Here is an 18,847-nt window from a genome sequence, read left to right on the forward strand (position 1 = left end):
GGTAATACATGGTCATTTTCTTCCTGATCGATCTGACATTGAGCACGTGGAGACTGTGTTAAAACCACATTTTTCGTCTCATATGGTTCGAAGAGACTTGTCCAATGTAAACATTTCTGCGATACCGATTCCGGATGGGATTGTGTGGGATAAAGTAATGTTTGATATATATGGTCCCACTGAATTGATTCAAATACCGTATGTCCTCAAGTTATCAATGAATGATATTGTTATACCAGGCATTGTTTCTGATGATTGGGATGTGAAGACAGTAGATGCTATGCTGACAGATTTGCAATATTATACTGTCTATGACGATGAAGATGCTTACCAATTTAGAGATAATCATGGTGACATGTTTTGCTACAACTATTATGGACACCACTTTATTCATAGAGCTAGTAGCCCTAAGTCCATCTTTAATTATGTGCAATGGGAACATTGCTCGACTCCCCCACAAGGGTGTTCGAAAACGTATTATGATAAATTTGCATATTTTTCTGGGCATGATCAACGAAATGCTAAGTCTTACTATTTTAAAGTTGCACCGTATTCTAATAAGCAAATGTTATTGACCGATACTAAATTACTGTATTCAAATTAGTTTGTCGAGGGGTATGAATACTGGTTTAAGACTGTTGACTTGAAAAGTGTTTGGGGTTCGAAAAATTGGCAGATGCGAGGCAGGGACACATTATTTCGAGACTCAGTCCCCCACACCGTTATCGATCCTGCTGCCTAGAAATCCAGTAGTCTCATTTAGGATAATGAGAGCCCACGCGACAATCTCCTGCACCACCATATGATTTTTGTTGGTTTCCATACCCTAATGGAATGGGCAGCCAAACACTTCCAACTTCCAAAAACAAACAGGCTGTGAGACCTATTCAAATTGTTGATTACATCTTGAAGGAATTACAGTCATACAGCAGTTCTAACAAGAATCCATAAGAAATACAAAATGCCTCAAGACTCACCACCATCTCTGAACATCCAAACCCAACTCGGTCATCACACAAGCAGCTCAGTCGTTCGAAGAACCCTTCCAAACCAATCACATCACCTCACAAGCAAAGCGGATGTCTTGACAAATTTGGAGAGAGGTTCTCAACCATGTCCAGTACTGTGCTAGCTATGCTAAGAAAAGGTGCCATAGAAAAAGTCCCAGATTCTCAGCAAGGAATGGGCTTCTGTGTTTGTTTTGTCCTCATAAACAAGAAAACAGTGGAATGGTGACCCATCCTAGACCTCTGGAAATTAAATAAGTATTTATGGACATAGTCTTTTCACATGGTCACACTCTCCGACATCCTACATCTCCTAAACATAGAGACCACTTGACAACTCTGGGTTTACAGGATGCATACTTCCACATCCCCATCCATCCCAAACATTGCAAATAGCTATGATTCACTGAAGCCGGCTCCCATTACCAATTCAAAGTCCTCCCATTTGGCCTTAAACCAGCTCCACACATTCACTAAATGCCTAGCCCCCATGGCAGCTTCTCTCAGGAGGGATGGTCATCAGTTATTCCCCTTCCTCCACAATGGGTTGATAGAAGCACCAACGGCATTTCAACCATTCACTGCCACAAAGCTTTTCCTAAAGTTGTCTCACTGTAAATGACCAAAATGAACAACTATTACATCCTAAAAGTTAATGTTCTTGGGTGCAACACTAGATACTATCCACAGCAAAGACTTTCTATCCCAGGACATGTAACGAAGGCTCAGGCAACTAGCTCTAAAAAACAATCCAGAAAAATGGACCATTTCAGTGCGTTTGTTCAAATAACCTGTCGGCCTGATGTTATCAGCGACCAATCTGATCCTTCTAGCGTGCCTGAAAATGAGAGCCTTACCTGAACTGCTTCAAAACCATGGATTCAAACAGAAGGATCACTCGAGAACTGGGTGAACATCACATCAGGTATGATGAAAGCACTGGCCTGTTGGTCCTCAGATCTCCCACCTTTCAGAGGGCCTCACCTTATTACCTCAAATACCCGAATCTATGGATGCCTCCCTAGAGGACTTCATCAGTCATCTTTTCAAGGAAAAGTGGGCTCCGCTCCAGAGAGCAGGCACATCTATTTCCTGGAGCTCATCTATCTCAGTCTCCTAGCTTTCCTGCCAAGCATAGGAGAATCTTAGCTGTTAAGTTGCATGGACAATACCACCAGCATGCACTATGTGAAAAAAATAAAGGGGGCACAAGATCACTGGCGCTTTTCAAGGAAACTCAGGAAACCTGGAGCTGGCTGACAAAACACAGAATAACTCTTCGGGACAAACATGTTCCTGGGACAAGCAATCTCTTAACAGACATGCTAAGCAGAACTAAGAACAGCTGCCAGGAATGGGAGCTTGATCAGTCGAAGCTAAACAGTATCTTCTCGCTCATGGGCGAACCGGCACCAGATCTCTTTGCAACAAATGAGAATCGCAAATGCCAGTTCTATGCTAGTTGGCATCCACATTCAGGATTGTGGGGGAATCCCTTTTCGATCTGATAATTCTGGATCTATGCTACATTTTTCCCACGATACCTCCAATACTCAAAGTTCATAGCAAGATGAAAGTGGTGCAGTGTTGCTTCATCCTAATAGCTCCCAGGTGGCCCAGGCACCACTGGCAATGACACAAAGCCAGGTCTGTCATCCAGCCCAACTTCTGTCCACTTATGTGCATGGCTCCTAAATTCCATAAAGCCAAAGATCTGAATATTCCTCAGTACTCCAGGGATATTCACTAAAGTAAGGGCAGAAGCTACAATAAAAAAAATATCAGCCCAAATGGGGACGTTTGAGCTTATGGTGCCAGAAATAAAATCTGCATCCTCTACATGCATCACCTGAGCAGATACTACTATCTCCTTTCGCTAGCTCAGTCTGGGTTGGTGCATGACTGTATCAAGATACATCTTGCTGCAACATCTAGATGTAGACTTTCCTTGCATTCACTTTATTTGTGCTCAAACAGAATCATCAAACAGTTCATGAAAGTATTGTTCAGAGTTTTTTTTTTTTCTTTTTTCAGTCATGGCTCCTCCTCCGGACTGGCGCTTGAACACAGTTCTTTTTCAACTCATGAAGAGTCAGTTTGAACCCTTACAAAGAGCAGACCTCAAATGTTCTCACAAGGAAGGTCGAATTGTTGCTAGTGCTCCCTTAAGCTAGAAGGGTGAGTGAGATACAGGCACACACAGCTCAAGAACCCTTCTTGCACTTGATGGTCTGTCATTCTCAGAATCAATTCAAAATTCATTCCTAAAGACCTATCGACTTTAACCTCAATCAACCTTTAATATTATGGATTTTCTTCCCGGATCTGACCTAACGAGCAGAAAGATCTCTCCATATGCTAGATATTAATAGATGTCGAAAGTTCTACCTACATCACATTAAACAGCTGAGAAAAACTGAACAGCTGTTGGTCTTATATGCACACACTTGTAAGGGTACTGCAATCACAGAAACAACCATTGCTCTGTGGATCTCAGCCGCAATTGAGTTTTTGCCAGTCGAAGGTGGCAAACCGCTCACAATAAAAACCAGGGCACATTCAACTAGGGCACTGTCTCCCTCAACTGCTTCATTTGCAGGAGTGCCTCTGGAGAAATGTCATGCTGCGACCACGAAGAGTTAGCATACATGTGTGCAGCATTGTGGCCTGGAATCAGCACAGGGCAGTGATGCAGTGGTTGGATGGGTTGTATTGCACCACTTCCATAATGTGAGCCTCTTTGGGTTACATGTGTTTGATTCTGTATTTATGCAAACTTTAATGGAATTCATATATATGTGTATATGCATATATGTTTATTTTAAATTTCATAGGAATGTTATGTATATATTTCTACCCACCATCCTCTATTTGTTCTAATACTATAAAAGTATGCAAACACATAAACTGCTTGTTATTCTGATTCAAGCATGTGAATGTATGAAAGATCCAATACTAGAGAAGAAAAGTTACTTTCCTGTAATTGTAGTTCTCCAGTATTGGTATCTTTCGTAGATTCACATGTGACCCACCCTCCTACCCCGAAAGGCTCCCCTTACAACTTAGGATTTATTTCCTTGTGCTTTGAAAATTTCAGGGACTCAGCCTCTCTTGGGAGTGTTCTACGGGGTACTATTGCTTGATTGGTTATAGTTCAAGTTTAGTCCTTTTTAAAAAAAGGAAATAGATAGGCTAGTAAAGTTATTGTGATTTGACATTATAGCCTATTATAATGACACATACTGCTTTATTATTGCACCGTGGGACTCCCACTTTAAAGGGAAATTATTGAAGCATGTGAATCCATGAAAGATATCAATACAAGAGAACTACGGTTACAGGTAAGTAAGTTATTTTCTTTCTCGCAATTACTGCTGCTCATCGTGTGAGCTTCAGGCTCTTTCTCTGCAGCTGTCCACAACCACCTTTTTCTCAGACAAACTAGTGTTGTAGATCAAGGCTGCCTTTTTGCCAAAACCCTTTTCACATTGCCCAATCCATCTCCTTCCCAACATCCTTACCTCTGCCTCACTCCTCTAAAGAGGAAGAGAGGCTCCACTGGCTAGACCCCAAAAGAGCGTTGAGCAGTTACATAGATTGCACCAAAGACCATCAGGTGGACAGTCAGCTTTTTATTGGGTTTACTAGGGCAAAGAAAGGCAAGGTTGTGCAGAAAAGGACTTTAGATTAATAGTTCTCAGTTTAAGGATCTACTAATCATAGAAGAAGAGGTAATCTCCAGAATAGCAGAGGGATCATTGCAACAGAGCAAGTGCCTGCTACCACTGCGTTGGCACCTGGAGTGACCTTAGCATCTGTCAGACTCGGACATGGGTGTCCTTCCCTATGTTCCCGAAGCACTACTGCCTTTGCAGCTGGGTCTGACATGAAGAGCATTTTGCCCATTTAGTCCTACAGTACTTTTTGTCTTAGCCTATTCAAGAGACCCTCCATCTTGGAAGGTACTGCTTTGGTATCTATTCTAAAGGTGGGGAATCTGTGTTTAGAAGTATTGATCAGAAGAAGAAGTCAATTACCTTTGGTAACTCTTTCTGGTGAATGATCTAACTGCCGATTCCTGGCTGCTCTCCTGCTTCCCCTTCAGTGGAATGGCCTCTTTCCATCTATAAAAATCCCAAGCTAGAGGTCTGCACACTGGTACTCTGGTTGTTTTTTTTGTGCTCCATGTCCAAGGGCACAGACCTAATCAAGAAAGAAACTGATGTCAGCTCGCAGATGTTACACTGACGTGGCTGTCCTTGTCACTTCCAGACAAAACTAAGTTAACATGGAGCCGCACAGTGGCACCCATAGCATGTGATAGCACTACTGTGTAAAGGTTTCTGGATCTAGACTAGCAGCTGGGAATGTTCTAAAGATGAGGAATCTGTGGTCCAATACAGTATACACCAGAAAGAATGTTACTGAAGGTAAGTAACTTTCCTTTAGATCTCTGAACTTTTTTTAATAGGTTGAATATCAGAAACCAGAGCTTTGTTGAGAAGTCTGTTACCTTGCAAGAATGAAAATTCTTAATTGGTATATGTATTACTTCTTTATATTGGGGGATCAGTCTTACTGAGAAAAAATGCCTACAGCTTCCTTGCTCGTGGATTTCTACAGGTTGTATACATTGATGTTAATGACCCTTAGTGATTCCATCGCTACATTTAATGATCTTTTCTTAATTTTAAGGTAATTTGCCACCAGACAGCCTTCTTCATTGGCAGTACAAGTTGACTTTGCATGTGTGCACCTCCTAGGCGCCTGTTTATGTTGGTAAATTGCAATCCTTTTTGGGCATGGCCCATTACTATGCTGAGTATGTCAGAAACGATGGTTAGAAGTGCATTCTCTCGCGTCGCATACTCCGAAGCATGACTCCAAACCGAACGCTACACTAAAGCACAAGACAGTGTTGCAAGCCAGTAGGTGTGTAGTGTGGCCTTCATTAACACCCTTATACTTTCACCTATTGAAAGAAATGAGCAATAGTCGGAGAATTTTTGGACCCCTGACAAAAATAGCGCTGTCATTTTCCGTAAGGCAATGTGGCTACCTTGTTCCATAACACTTATTCCCACCTCACTTTTGTGAGACTGTGCTTGACGAGCAGGTAAACTTCTGCTTTGTATCGAAGAAGAAACCTTCCTGGGGAAATATTCCCTTATCCAGAAAGTTACATTTCAGTATTTATCAAGATCTTGGACTTTATATAAAAAAAATGTTGGTGTCAAGAGGGGTTAGGCACCTCTCCAGGATCGTTGGATTTAACCCCAGTACTAAGTGAGGGATCGCTGTGGGGGTTGCAGTGTGTTGATGGAATGATGTACCAACGCTCATTACCTTAATTCTAGTGTTAGTATAATGTTTTGATTACAGTACATTTTATGTTTAACAGTACTTGTGTACAGTCACGTTTCTCCAATTGTGGATATTAGATTTGCTTGACCAATGTGAATGAATTTGTAGAATTATGTATAAATACCTCCTCCAGGAACATTTTTATTCTTGACAATTGCCTTTACCCAATTCCTTGGGGCAATATTGGGTAGCCCTATGTAGTATTAATACCTTGTTCCATAGGCACCTATTCCCACCTAACCATTGTGAGACTGTGCTTGACGCGAAGTTAAACTGCTGCTCGGTATCGAAGAAGAAACCTTCCTGAAAAGATATTTCCTTACTTCAAAAGATATTTTTCAGTATTCAGCGTAATTAATTTGAACTTTAAAGTCATCCTCCTGGGTTCTAAACTAATCAATTCCCCCTTTTATAGTCGGAACTGTTAAGTCTATACGGAAGACACTTAACGTTAATACCTCACTTGCTCCTTTAAAATTAATCTTTGAAAAAAATCAAAGAGGTAGCCTTTCCAAACATATATCCGTATCCTTATAAATGTGTCATTTGTTTAGGTTTCACTAATCCCTACCACTTGTCAAAAAGTTAGAAAATGGAATATGTGCTCTGACACAACGGCAAATGCGAAGCTGGTCGCCCATCTCCGTTTTATTCTGTACAGGACTGAAACGTGCTTTTGCAAACCCTCGTTAGATATGTGAATTAAAATAAATGTGGTTTTCTGACCAGACGGGATTAGGAGATGCTTTCATGCTGTAATTGCTACACTTTTTAAGTGGTAGGCTGCGTTTAGCCGTTGCTTCCTTTAGATGGCAGTGTTGACAAAGTTTTGTGTTTCAGGCTGCATACATTCTTCAGAACCTGCTTGTTATTCCGATGCCGGCAGATATGGAAGAGACAGAGGGCTGCTCTTGGCAGGTCAGTGGAAAATTCATTAACTGGATTAGATCACGGTATTAACGTGCATAACACATTGAGCTACTAGTTATAACAAGAGACGACGTAGTTCGCTATTAGGATTTATTTAGGAAAATATTAAATGACAACCCAGTTGTGTGATACCTGATAATTTAATATGCTATTCTGATCTGAAAGAAAGAAGTGTTTTTTTTAGTTTGCTGTTTGTTAGGACACTTATTTGAACCTTTGGTTTCTGTTGCCCGATTTATTAACGTAATTTATGTATTTTAGATTTTTTTCTCCTACCTCAACCCCTCCTCTATATTAAATTCTGCCAAATTGTTCTTGTATTAATTAACGTAGAGGTTATGTTGCACAAAGTCGACCCCAGATATGTTATGTGCGTTTAACTATTGAATTAAGCGAGGGCGGGGCCTGGCAAGATGGCCAACGGTGTAGACGTGGGGCCTATACGCTGCGCTTAAAGGACCACGCAGACAGTTCACTGTGTTACTGGGGAAGAACTGCATCAGTGCAGCCCCCTCTTTATTTATAAGCTCGGTTCTTTGCTCCTCCCGGACGCGCGGAACATGATACAAATTATAGGAGAGGCCGGATGGCTCTCTACATCCCTCCCATGTTTTAATTCACACGGGCCAGTAGAACAAATGCACACATTTAACCGGACCCAAACAAGAGTCCCCAATAGAAAACCTGCAACTCAAACAAACAAAATAATAACCCAGAAAGAGGGTAGTGGTTCACTTCAAATTCTGAAAACGGCTTTTTCTTGTGTTCTTCTTTTGCAAAAATCCCTGCAGGGTACCGTCCCTAGACGACCACACCAGGATTTAACCGACGACTAGTATAGAGGACAAACAAAATCTTTAAGTTGACTGTTCGGCATGGGATTGGGCCGCAGATGATACCTCCCACCTCTGTGAGACGCCCCTTCAGGCTCACCCTCCTTTGCTCATGACCTTTGCACTTCTGGGACGGATGCTGTGTTATCTTCAGTCCTTCCAATATCATTCGTGATGACACCAGACTCTTCCTCGATCTCTCCATTATTCCCCGACTGGGCCGAGGCTCCTGCTCTCTTGAATTGTGACACGTTCCTGGTGACTCTCTGCCTTCCTCGAGCCGCTGTCACCATGGCACCTTTTACTCCGATGACCTGCCATGATTCAGGTTCAAAAGTTGTTTGAAACTTTCCTCCTAGCCGGCGACTTTTGACTATCACCAGATCACCTTCTTGAAAGTCTCTAAACCTACTTCGCCGTTTCTCCGTAGCCTTTCGGTTAGTAAGTTCTAGGCGGCGCTGGGTAGCTTGGATATCTAATTCTGGGGCCACCCAGTGGGGACCAGCCGGGATACAATCTCTCTGTGGAGCTCTAAACATCAACGCAGCCGGGGCGCACCCTGTGGTGCTGTGTGGGGTCTGGCGATAAGCACTGAGGAACTGCTGCAAACAAGTTTCTCCATCTTCTCGCTGTTCCACCCCTATCCGTAATGCTTGGTTTAGCGTGCGCATGAACCTTTCGACATCATCGTTAGCCTGAGGCCAGTAAGGCATGACTTTCCGATGATGTATGGCCAGACCATCCAGATAAGACCTAAACTCTTGTCCATGGAACGGAGGCCCGTTGTCAGTCCTGACTTCATCCGGGAGCCCAAACATGGCGAATGTCTTTTGAAGTATTGGCCGTACATTCTCGAACGAGGTCAAGGACACGACTTCAACGACCGGAAACTTTGTATACGAATCCATAAGGACGACCGTCAACCTCCCGTCCAGAAAACTGCCTAAGTCCATGCTCACTTTCGTCCACGGTTTCTGACTGGCTGGTTCCGTGATGATTGGGCAGCCAGGTGGCTCTCCAGATGTGAAGATGCATGAATGACACTTCCCCACCAGCTCATCCACCTGACCGTCCATACCAGGGAACCACACTTTGGCACGCAACCTGGCTTTGGCAGCACCCTGATGACCCTGATGGGCCAACTCCACCACTCGGGCCCACAGAATTCGAGGGAACACAATTCTCCTTCCCCTCAGAATTAGCCCTTGACCATCTGCGGAGAGCTCGTCTCGCACTCTCCACATCCCCTGCATCATTTCCTTATGCTCCAGAGTGGATACTTTCGTCTTTTCCAGGAAGTGTTTCCATTGTCTGTGCTCTAGGGCTTCCTTAACTTGATTCAACACCACATCTGTTTTGGTGGCATCCATAATGTCGACTATCCCAAGAGCATTAGGACATGCCGACTGCACAACCATGTTTACAAACACTTCCGTGCTCTCCTCATCCTTTTCCTGGTATTCATCGGACATTACCGGAGACGGGTGGCGAGACAAGTAATCAGCTGGGTTGTTTACTCCTGGTCGATAGACCACAGTAAATCGATAGGGCTGAAGCAGAACGGCCCACCGCTGTATTCGTGGAGGCGCCAGACGCATACTTCCAGCAAACAGAGACACTAAAGGCTTGTGGTCAGTTACCACTTGGAATTCTTGTCCATATAAGTACAGATGAAAGTGTCTGCACGCCCATTGAATAGCTAGCGCTTCACGCTCAATCTGTGCATATCTGGTCTCGACTGCAGACAACGCCCTGCTGGCATATGCAACCGGAACCCATTCCTGGTGATTCTGTTCTTGGAGAAGAACGGCACGAGTCCTACGGGACTGGCATCAACCACGACCTCCGTCCGTCGATGGGGATTGAAGTATGCCATGGTTGCTTTATCTAATAGCGCTGCTTTGATGTCCGTGAACGCTTTGTCTGCAGCCGAGCTCCATTCCCACCTCTGTACTCCCTTCGTGAGTTGTCGGAGTGGTTCTGCCATAGTAGCGAGCTGTGGAATGAACCTTCCGCAGTATGTGGCCATGCCTAGGAAACTTCTCACTTCTGTGGGATTCTTTGGAATCATGGCTTGCCGAATGGCGTCCGCTTTTCGTGGGTCTACTTGCAAGCCTTCTTTAGAAAACACATAACCAAAAAACTCCACCGACGTTTGGTAAAACGCAAATATTTTTCTGTGGAGTGTCAGCCCTGCCTCTGCTAGCCGCTGCAACGTGGCTCTCAGGTGGTGATGGTGTTCGTCTCTTGTCTTAGAGTGTATGAGGATGTCGTCACTTAGATTTATCACCCCTGGTAATCCAGACAGAGTCTCTCGAATAGCATTCTGGAACACCTCTGCAGCCGAGGACACCCCAAAGCTCAACCGCTTGTATCGCCGAAGCCCCACATGCGCTGAGAACGTGGTGATGTTCCTACTCTCTGGGTCCAATTCTAGCTGATGATACCCAGCATTCAGGTCCAATTTTGAGAACCACTGTGCTCCATTCAGATCGGCTATAATATCGTCCATGGTAGGTGTTATGTGCCTCTCCCTCTTGATGGCTTTGTTGGGTATGCGCATATCGACACATAGACGAATGGCACCAGGTTGCTTAGGTTTCGGCGCTATTACCAGAGGTGAAACCCACAGTGTTGGCCCTTCTACCTTTTCAATTACTCCTTGGCTTTCCAGTAACTGCAACTCCTTTTCCACTGCCGGTCGTAAATGGAATGGCACACGCCGATGTCTCAAAGCAACTGGCGGGACGCTTGGGTCTATGTGAAGTTTGACTTGTTTGCCTTTTAACCGTCCCATCCCCCTCAAATAACTGCGGAAACTCCCCAACCAGCTGTTCGACATGTGATTCGTATATTTGTCGTGCAAAGAACACCAGTTCCAGCTCGTCCGCAGTGTGACAACCCAACAGTGTACCTCGGTCTCCCGTTACCACATAAAATGTTGCTTGTGTTGAAACACTTCCACTGGCCACAGACACTTCTATCGTGCCTTGCAGCGGCTCTCGACCTCCGTAGTTGTATATTTTGGTGTTCGTTTGGGTGAGAGATGGTGTCGGGACCAGCTGTCGGAACAGGGTGTCATCCATTACGTTAACAGACGCCCGTGTCGATGAGTACTGTTGCTGATATGCCATTGACTTGAATGTTGCTCATTGGTGGCGGTCGCTTCTTTTGTTGTCTTGCACCGGTGAACGAGATTACAAAGATGTCTTTGTCTTCATCTTCTTCAAAGACGGGCATTCCTTGAGTTGTGCTTTCCTTAGAGTCGTCCTTGCCTTTACTCACACTCCTGACTTTGGCGTCTTTTCCTGTCTGGTCTACTGGCTTGCTTCGTCCTGACCTGCATACTTTGGCAAAATGGTTGTTCTTGCCGCACTGGTTAGACGTTTTCCCTTTTGCCGGGCATCCTGACGTTGTCCTGTGTTCATACCGACAGCTGCCGCAGGTGCGTTCACTAGCCCTGAAAAAGTTTGGCTTGTGCCCTGACGGTGGGCGAGCGTGAATGGCCTCTATTTGCTCTTCTTTTACTTGAAGTGGGCGTGTGTTAGACGAAGCTGCCATCGATTGACCCCTCACCGCTGCCATGGCATCCGCCCGCACTGCCAACAGTTCGTGTGACCGTGCCAGGACCAGTATGTCATCAAGAGAGATGCCTTGTTGGCGTAGGATAAGTTTTCTCAGGGCGTTGGATCGGCACCCTTGGATTATCTGGGCTCTGATCTCTTCTTGCTGCATAAGCCCTACGCACGAGCTTGCTAGTTTCCTCAGCCGCGCGTAAAACATGTCCATTGACTCGACATCAGTTTGTTGAGCTTGGCAAAGCTTGAAGCGTTCATAGTCTGAGTTTAGTTGTGGGTCAAAATGTTTGTTTAATGCTAGGACTGCGGCGTCAAAATCTGACTTATCCCCTGTGTCTGGTAGCGCATCAAATAACTCTTGCAGTTCCTCTCCCCCCATTAGCAACATGAGGGATCTGCGTACTGCTCCATCTGTTTCTCTAGTAGCACAGAAGTAGTTTTCCAGTCGATTGAGCCACAGGCGCCATCTTGGCGCTGCAGTGGCCGGATCAATTAGTTGGCTGAATGGTGGCAGCGCGGTGACTGAGGAGTGAGCCCTGGTGTTTGCTTGCGCAGGCGGCTGAGGATTGTCTTGCTGTGGTGCACTCATCTTCCTTTCTGACTATACCTTTGGATGATTATTCTCTTTTTTTTTTTCTATATTTTAATGCCCCTTTTCACTGCTCTTAATGGTTGGGGCCTCTTTCTCTCAGTTTTTTGTTGATGCTCCTTTCTTTTCTGCTTCTTATTTGTTTATTCTCTTTTTTTTTTTTTTTTTTTCTGGAGCTTCACTTAATTTTTTTCATCTTGTGTGCCCTTTGCCGTGTCTCTATTGTAAAAATATATATTTTTTCTTTTATTTTGTACTTTTTCTTTTACGGAGTTCTTCCACTCCTAATTGCAGGCGCTCAGTTCAATCAGTGCGTCCCTCTCTCGGGGAGCGCGGCCGTGTGTTTTCGTTGCCGTTTCCCGGCAACCGAGAGCACACGTGGATCCTGCCTCCCACGTGGTACACGCAGGCCTCGGACTGGAGCGCTGAAACTGCCTCACCGTCTGAGGTCGGGCCGCCTCGTCGTTCCTGGGTCCACGTCAGCAACCCCCGCAGTGCCAATTAGCGCGCGCCGGGTGCAGATGGTCTGTGACCCAGCGGGCGCACAGCGGCCTCCACCAGTGGTGCGGCGGACCCGCTCTGGTAGGTCGCACGCGTTTCTTTTCTTCAGTCAGGGTCGGGGTAAGAGGGGTCGCCGGATGTCACGGGCGCGTTCGGGCGGGCTCCGCACTCGTCGTCTTTTCTGCTCCTGCACGGCGCAGGGTTCATGGGCCTCCTCGTCGCCAGTGTAGACGTGGGGCTTATACGCTGCGCTTAAAGGACCACGCAGACAGTTCACTGTGTTACTGGGGAAGAACTGCGTCAGTGCAGCCCCCTCTTTATTTATAAGCTCGGTTCCGCGCTCCTCCCGGACGCGCGGAACATGATCGGTGCCTTGATCCTGTTGGGGCCCGGATTGGCGTTGGCTGGGTGCAATTTGGAGGCGCTGAGGGGGTGCTTGCCGGGCAGTTTTAGAGCGTGGCCTGGGCGCTCTCTCTGGTGGATTGGTCTGTGGCCCTGATGAGGAGGGCCGGGATGCCCTGCTGGTGAGCTTCCTGGAGGGGTGCACTTTCAGCCCTGCTCTGGGGAGCCTCTGCTAGGCCTTCTTAGCCCCTGGACCTGGGACGCCTTGTGTGCTGTGACTATATGGTTATTCGCTCTGGGCCCTTGGGGACCTGACGCCTGAGCTGCCCTGTTTGGGAGTGTGGCCCTGGACTGTATACTATTGCCATCCTGGTAATAAGGTACTGTGGAACTGCATTTACGGTTATTGACTGGTCGGGAATGCATCAGCAGTCCACTGCCTCACAGGGGAATACTATGGAGCAATATACTACGCCCGCCCCGGGGTCGAAGTGCCAGACTCATATGGGTGCCCCTGGGGGGGTTTCGGTGGCACCCACCCCAGCGAAGGAGCCCTCTTGCGCTGAGCTACAGGCTGCAATACAGGGCTCCCATGTGGTCCTTGAGGGTAAGATCGAGGCTGTGGCTGTGAAGGTGAACCTTCTTCGGAGGGACCTTCATAATGTTTCTGATAAGGTCAAGGTGGCGGAGGGGTCTATTGTGGACCTGCAGGTGGAGGTAACCAATCTACGCAAGCAGATGGCACACATAACTTCCATGGTCGGGATGTTGGAGGCTAGGCTGGAGGACTCAGAAGGCAGATCCCATAGGAACAACGTGCGCCTCCTGGGGTTTCCAGAGCGGGCAGAGGGTTCCTTGACAGAGGGCTTTGTGAAACGAAGGATCACAGATGTGCTGAAGCCTGAGGGTCTGTCTAGGGTATTTGTGGTGGAGCGGGTGCACAGGGCTTAGGTCGCCCCTCCTAGGCCTGGGGCGCCTCCGAGGGCCATCATCGCGCGCCTCTTGAATTATAAAGATAGGGACAGTATCCTGTGGGCTGCCCGAGAGACTTATACGGCTGTCTTCAAAAATAGCAAGATCTCAATCTACCCGGACTACACAAAGTCCAGACCTCCAGTAAAGGATTTCTGGAGGTGAAGGCGAAGCTACGCGCCATGAATATCAGATATAGGTTGCTATACCTGGTGCGACTGAAGGTGCTTTCTGGGGGCAAGCCGCACTTCTTTGAACATCCTGAGGAGGTCTGGAGATGGTTGGAGATATGGGGCAAGGCGGGCACGGGATGCTCTGTCAGGCCCACCAGGGGGGCTGCTCGTACTTCTGGTGTGGATGATACAGACTGGAGGAAGCGTGGGGAGAGCAAGACGCAGATCTCTGCTCAGGGAACTGCCGGTTTTGATGACAGAGTTGAAATTCAACAGGACGGTACCATGGCTGTTGTGGTGCCTGAGATAACTGATGAGAGTAATGAGCCATTGGACGCACGAATAGAATCAATTTCTGTTGATATTTGATACTGTTTGCTCCTTGTTAGTGCTGACTAACTGGGAGCCGTGGGAGTTTGGGCTTGTGTCTGAGGGGCACGCTCTGGGCGGTCTGTGGTCTCAGGCACTGTGAGGTGCATGGATGTCAGGGGGCATTGCATGGTGCTGATTAATATAATGGTGGGGGGGGGGATATTCTTCTCCATGCCTATAACTGATAAGGTTCCTGGGCACATTGATTTCTGTTAACGGGATGGGGTGTGTTCACTTCCACTGTTGTGGTAGGGAGTGGGTTGTTGGGGATTAGGCTGTTGTCCTAGTAGCATACATACACATGGACCTACAGTATGTTTTGAGGTTGCTGTTTTACTGTTTATCCGGGGTGGATTCTAGGGGTTTGCGGTTTGTTAGTTAGTGCATTTGTGCATGTGGTTGTGGGTTGTATCAGCAGTGGGTGGATGAGTGTGGGACATGTTGTGTGGACTTACACTGCTTTCTCTACCCTGGAGGGAGGAGGGGGGAGGGGAAGTACAAGGGATAGGGTTTTTGCCCCATTTACACGGGGAGACAGCTTAACACTGACATGGAATGTCAGCAGGTTGAAAACATATACTATGCATTACATGGTGCACTCTTTCCTAAGGTGGCATAAGATTCATAAAGCCTGTCTCCAGGAGACGCAATTGACGGAGGAGGAGTCACAGAAAGTGGCAGGGGCAGGTGTTCTCCTCGTCCTACTCCTCCTATGCCAGGGGCGTGATGGTCTGGATTGCGCTGGGTGTCCCATTTGTGCATACCTACAGTGAAGCGGATGTAGATGGGAGATCTATACTTGTGCAGGGCACGCTGGACGGGTTGCCTCTTACTGTTCTCAATACCTATTCGCCTAATGTGGATGACCGAGCATTCTTTGATAATATTTCTGAGGTCCTGGTGGAGGGTGTTGGAGAACCCCTAATATGGGCAGGAGATTATAATTGTATTTTGGATGGGAAAAGGGATTGTTATCTGTCTAAATTGGGTACCAAGCCTTAGATGGTGAGGTCTCTCATGGAGGTCATGCACAATTTGGGGCTCTGTAATGGATTAATGGAGGGAACTACATCCGGCGAGCAGGGAATACACTTGTCACTCTAAGGCGCATAATACATGTAGTCGTCTGGACCGTTTCCTCTTGGGTGGGTTCACTCGTTCACAGGTGGGTGACGTCAGGCATATGGGGAGGTTTTTATCTGATCATGCACCAGTGTTGCTGCAAATGCAGTGGGGATCTGATGCGGAGGTGAGACGCAGTTGGCGTATGCCTACACATTTTCTGATGGATGCGTGCTGTCGCGAAAAAATAGCTGTGGCCCTTGAAGATTATGTGGATCACAATTGGGGGATGACAGACTCCCGGACAGTGTGGAATGGGAGGCCCTGAAGGCTGTGTTGAGAGGGGTCTGTCTAGGCACGGTCTGTGGTGTATGCAAGCAGATGGAGCAGGAGCTTTCCAGTTCTGAGAAGGAGCTGGGGGAAATGCAACATCGTGTAGAATTAACTGGGGAGATAGACCCCGAGCAGCTCGGCTTTTATAAGAAGGTTAGTAGCTGCTGGGAGACATTAGATAAGGTCACACTCAGATCCTATAGACAGTGCCTTCATAGGGAGGTTGATAAGTCTGGTAAATTACTAGCGTGGATACTTAAGCCATAGGTTGAATCTCCTCCCATTTTGCGCATCAGGGATGCTGGTGGTGTGCAGGTCACTAATCGGGGGGGACATCTATTGAGTTTTGGTGGCACACTTGCGAGGCGTGTCCTGCGCCGGAGTACCGGTATCGGATTCTGATTTAGAAGGGTTTCTGTGCCAAATGTGTTTGCCGTGGCTGGAATTGGAGCATATGGAGAGTGTAGATGCTGAGATAACGGTGGAGGAAATGATGGCGGCTGTGGAGGTGCTCTCGAAGGCTAAATCTCCGGGTGGGGATGGAATCTCAATTGAGCTGTACCAAACGTTTTCCTCTCAGCTGAGAGAGAAGGTGTTTGAGGAGGCTCGGGTGCGGGTATACTTCCGGAATCCATGCGTCAGGGCGTCGTCTGTCTAATGCTTAAGCCTGGCGGGGACCCGTGTGACCCTTTTTCTTATCGCCCGCTTACCATGCTGAATTGCGATGTAAAGATTCTATGTAAAATACTGGCTACTCGGCTATGTGGAGTGATTCAGGGATTGGTGCATTAAGATCAATGTGGTTTCATACCTGGATGTAGCACAACTCATAATTTACGTCGTTTAACACATGTCCTGCATGAAACTAAGGGTGTTGGGGAATACTTAGCGCTGGTGTCGTTGGACCTAGAGAAGGCGTTTGACACGGTTGAGTGGGGCTACTTACTGGAGGTGCTGCGAGGAATGGGATTTGGCTCTCATTTCTGCTCTTGGGTTTGTATGCTGTATACTGCACCTACTGCACTCTGACTCCTGGATAATCAGGAGGGGTACTAGGTAGGGCTGCCCTCTCTCCCCGCTTCTTTTTGCCTTGGCGGTGTAGCCACTGGCGGTTTGGCTTCATGGGGAACTGGCGCCTTGGGGTGTTGAGGTGGGACGGGTCACTCACATTGTCTCTCTGTATGCTGATGATGCATTGTTATATCTACGGGAGCCGGGAGTTTCGGTGCCTCTGTTGTTGCAATTACTGGTAGAATTCAGGAGTATGTCTGGGCTTTGGGTAAACATGAGAAAGTTGCTTCTGTTTCCCTTGGGGTCTTTAAGTGGTGCTCCATTGGAGGATTTGCCGGGGTGGGGCTCAGGTGGGAGATCAAAAGTTTTAGATACCTGGGCATCTGGGTCACTCATACGGTGGAGGCACATTTGAAGCACAATATTGAGCAGGTTGTGACCGGGCTGGAGCATTCTGTCTTGTTTTGTGATAGGCTGCCTCTTTCCGTTATGGGGAGGGCGGCGGTGGCCAAGATGGTGTTTTGCCGCGGTGCCTCTATCTTGTGCAGAACTCTTTATTTCCGTTGGCGCTCCACTATTCAAATGGCTGGATAGATTGCTGATCTCATTGGTCTGGGCCGGGCGTCGTAGTAAAGTGGCCTTGTCCACTCTGCAGAAGGAGATGGTAGACAGAGGGTTGGCTATTCCGAATATCAGGCACTATTATTATGCAGCACTCCTGCAACATGCTGCAAAGTGGATGTCTCCGTCTGATAACTGGGAGAAACAACTTTTGTCGGGTATAATGGGAGGAGAGGAATTGGTGCATGCCTTGATGACGGGAGGTCATTCTGAGGCTGCTGTCCCTTACCTGGTTCAAACCACTGCATGGATATGGAAGCAGGCAGTCAAAGTGATTCGCCGTGCTCCTTTTGACAGGGAGTTGAAGGCCTGGGATTTAGTCCCTTTTAGGAATATGGATACTGTAATGACAATGGATCCTTGGAGAGCGGGAGGTTGCTTTTTAGCGGGTGATTTATATCCCAATGGGGAGTTAATCTCCTTTCAGGAGGCGTGAGGTACGTTTGGACTGAGCTCTGGGCAGTTTCTGCAGTATGCTAAGGTGCACGTGGTGGCTCGAGAGATTTGGTCTGGATTTCTGATGGCAGCTCCTGCATCGCAAGTGTTGAATGGATTGATAAACTGGGAGGAGGAATCTCACTTGATTACCCGGTTTTATAAAGCGCTCCGGGGGGGGGGGGATCAGCCAGGTTGGGAGTGTGTGGCGCGTAGGGCATTGGATCGAGAACTGGAGGACCCTTTGGGGGATGCGGAATGGGATATGGCTCCATTGTTGGTGCGCACGGTCTCCTGTAATAACATATTTAAGCTCTTACGTTTTAACTTTGTTCACTGTGTGTATCTCACACCTGCCCGTCTTAATAAGATTGGCCAGACAAAGGTGGTTGGGTGGCCTAGATGTGGGGAGATGGGTGCGACCTTTCTCCACATGGCTTGGTCCTGTATGGAGGTGCAACACTTCTGGTGGGAGGTGGTCCCGATAACAGATAGGGTCATGGGATTGGGGCTGAAGGCGACACCACTGACCTGTCTTTTAGTTGTGATGCGTAGATCAAAAGAAGAGCGTAGCCCACATTGACTCGCACAGCTTGCATTGGTATTGGCTAGACGTAGAGTGGCTATAGGCCGGATGAGTGTTTGGTGTCCTATTATTCCTCTCTGGGCCCGAGATGTACTGGAGTGGGGGAGCTGATGAAGAGCAGAATATGAGAATGACACA

The 18,847-nt window shown here is 47.1% G+C and overlaps 1 protein-coding gene across 2 annotated transcripts in view; it reads left to right on the forward strand.

Moving 5' to 3' along the window:
• Positions 1 to 18,847, forward strand: part of RTTN (rotatin) — a 978,768-nt gene that overhangs the window by 548,809 nt on the left and 411,112 nt on the right. For both annotated transcript variants that reach the window (XM_069219896.1, XM_069219897.1), the window contains exon 32: positions 7,212 to 7,289. In XM_069219896.1, the coding sequence (XP_069075997.1) occupies positions 7,212 to 7,289 (78 nt within the window). The remainder of the gene's footprint in view (positions 1 to 7,211; positions 7,290 to 18,847) is intronic.

The sequence above is a fragment of the Pleurodeles waltl genome, chromosome 2_2 (genome assembly GCF_031143425.1).
Source record: "Pleurodeles waltl isolate 20211129_DDA chromosome 2_2, aPleWal1.hap1.20221129, whole genome shotgun sequence".
Classification (NCBI taxonomy): Eukaryota; Metazoa; Chordata; class Amphibia; order Caudata; family Salamandridae; genus Pleurodeles; species Pleurodeles waltl.